We start from the raw sequence: 473 nt of genomic DNA on the forward strand, positions 1-473 counted from the left end.
GCAGGAGAAGCAACAACAGCAGCAACAGCAACAGCAGCAGCAAACAGCAGCAGCAGCAGCAGCAGCAGCAGCAGCAGCTGACTGTAGCGGAGGCAGAGCCGCTGCGAGGACGTCCAAATCCCCAACCCCGAAGAACAGAGCAGCAACAGCCTGCAGCAAAAGCAGCAGCAACAGCAGCAGCAGCAGCAGTAACAGCAGCAGCAGCAGCAGCAACAGCAGCAGCAGCAGCAGCAACAGCAGCAGCAGCAGCAGCAGCAGCAGCAAAACCAATACACACATGAACGCGGGAGACGCTACAAGCAGCCACAAAATATTCACACTGCTGCAGCCTTGACAGATATAAACACCAGCAGCAGCAGCAGCATCCACAGCAGCAGCACCAGCAGCAGCAGCATCAACAGCAGCATCTACAGCAGCAGCAGCAGCAGCAGCAGCAGCATCCACAGCAGCATCCACAGCAGCAGCAGCAGCAG

The 473-nt window shown here is 57.7% G+C and overlaps 1 protein-coding gene across 1 annotated transcript in view; it reads left to right on the forward strand.

Moving 5' to 3' along the window:
- EMH_0077540 (uncharacterized protein) overlaps window positions 1-334 on the forward strand; it is a gene marked incomplete at both ends in the record, with an annotated part of 879 nt that extends 545 nt beyond the window's left edge. The window contains one exon of the mRNA XM_013499870.1: window positions 1-334. Within this exon, the coding sequence (XP_013355324.1) occupies window positions 1-334 (334 nt within the window).
- Window positions 335-473: the final 139 nt, after the last annotated feature.

The sequence above is a fragment of the Eimeria mitis genome, genomic scaffold (assembly GCF_000499745.2).
Source record: "Eimeria mitis Houghton genomic scaffold, Emh_scaff4773, whole genome shotgun sequence".
In the NCBI taxonomy this organism is placed as follows: Eukaryota; Apicomplexa; class Conoidasida; order Eucoccidiorida; family Eimeriidae; genus Eimeria; species Eimeria mitis.